The following is a 1413-nucleotide window of genomic DNA, read 5'->3' on the forward strand; positions in this document are numbered from 1 at the left end:
CCAACCAACTGACCCAGAGTCTGCTGAATCTGCATCAGCGTCTGATTCGGTGACGCGGGTTCAGGGGGCTCCGTTCTGCGTCTCTCCTCGATTATCTCGTCATTAAGGCTGCTCAAGTAACTGTGAAACCTTCCCTCAGAAAAATATGATTTATCAGAGTCATCATATGGTAGAAATTCCAACATACAAGTCAGGAGTATGCCCTCATGGATGGGCGAGTCGAAAGGCTTGTCATCCAAAATACCCAAGGCCATTTCAGTTACCTCCTCCTTATAATGCCTCAGCAACTCATCATTCAAACCCAACCCTTGGATGTTAGTAGAAACCATATGACCAAAAATATAAGCCGCGCCACCCCGGACCCCGGGGAAGCGGCGAGCTGGGAGAGGACCACCACAACCAGCAGTTTTATTTAGCTGGATGATGATAGGTGGTCTAAACTCACTAACTCGTTACCGGAAACATATTGTACTGCCGTAAATGCAATTTCACGGGAATTACTGGTATCCGGATTTACTGCCATGTAATCTTAGTGGCGGAACCAGATGCATCGATAGAGCTCCAAACGCAAGCGTTTGGCCGCTGTGCGCCGGTCGAACAAGTCTCCAAAGCTCAAACTTGCCCCCCCTCAAACTTGCCTTACCCACTTCGGATGTATGTCCCGATTTCATCAAATATTCGGGAACGTTTCGCTGCCAAAGGGCAGGAGCACGTATTTGAGTTCGTGGAGCGCGGTCATTTTGATAAGACGGAAACAGCGTCCTTTCTGACTTCGTTGGATGCCCTGGACTTGGCCCGGATCAGCGCCATCTATGAAGCTGCCAATAAATCAGCAAGCTCAAAAAAGTGCTCGGCAGAAATATCACCTCTCCTGACACATGATATTGATAGCGTACTGGAAGTGTCGACCGAGCATATTGAATCCTGGGGTGCTTTAGGATTGGCGGCTTTAAGGAGAGGATCTGTCGCAGCAATCGTGATGGCAGGCGGTCAGGGAACACGCCTCGGTTTCGACGGGCCGAAGGGATTATTTGATGTTGGACTGCCGTCTAAAAAGTGTCTTTTTCATTTACTTGCCGAGCGGCTACTTAAGTTGAAGGCATTCTGTGGAGTACAGCCACCACTTGTCGTGATGGCCTCCTTGCTCAACATCAAAGAGACCCAGCAAGCGTTCGAAGCTGCTAGGTACTATGGTATGGCGAAGTCGGATGTTGTCTTTTTCCCCCAGGACACTCTACCGGCCTTTTCACCTGATGGCAAGCTGTTTTTGCAAAGTGGCACGGAGCTCGCGCTCGCCCCGGATGGAAATGGTGGTATATACCACGCGTTAAGTCAGTCGGGCACCCTACAGCAACTCGAAGCTCGGGGTATAAGCCACGTGCATGTGATTTCGGTAGACAATGCGCTCTGTAA

At 50.0% G+C, this 1413-nt stretch overlaps 1 protein-coding gene across 1 annotated transcript; it reads left to right on the forward strand.

The window, feature by feature from the left end:
• Window positions 1-925: 925 nt before the first annotated feature.
• AURANDRAFT_9859 (hypothetical protein) lies at window positions 926-1408 on the forward strand (the record flags this gene model as incomplete). The annotated part of the gene is made up of 1 exon (XM_009045115.1): window positions 926-1408. A coding segment is annotated over one exon (483 nt), but the record flags the coding sequence as incomplete, so codon positions are not given.
• Window positions 1409-1413: the final 5 nt, after the last annotated feature.

Source organism: Aureococcus anophagefferens, assembly GCF_000186865.1.
Source record: "Aureococcus anophagefferens unplaced genomic scaffold AURANscaffold_1501, whole genome shotgun sequence".
Classification (NCBI taxonomy): Eukaryota; class Pelagophyceae; order Pelagomonadales; family Pelagomonadaceae; genus Aureococcus; species Aureococcus anophagefferens.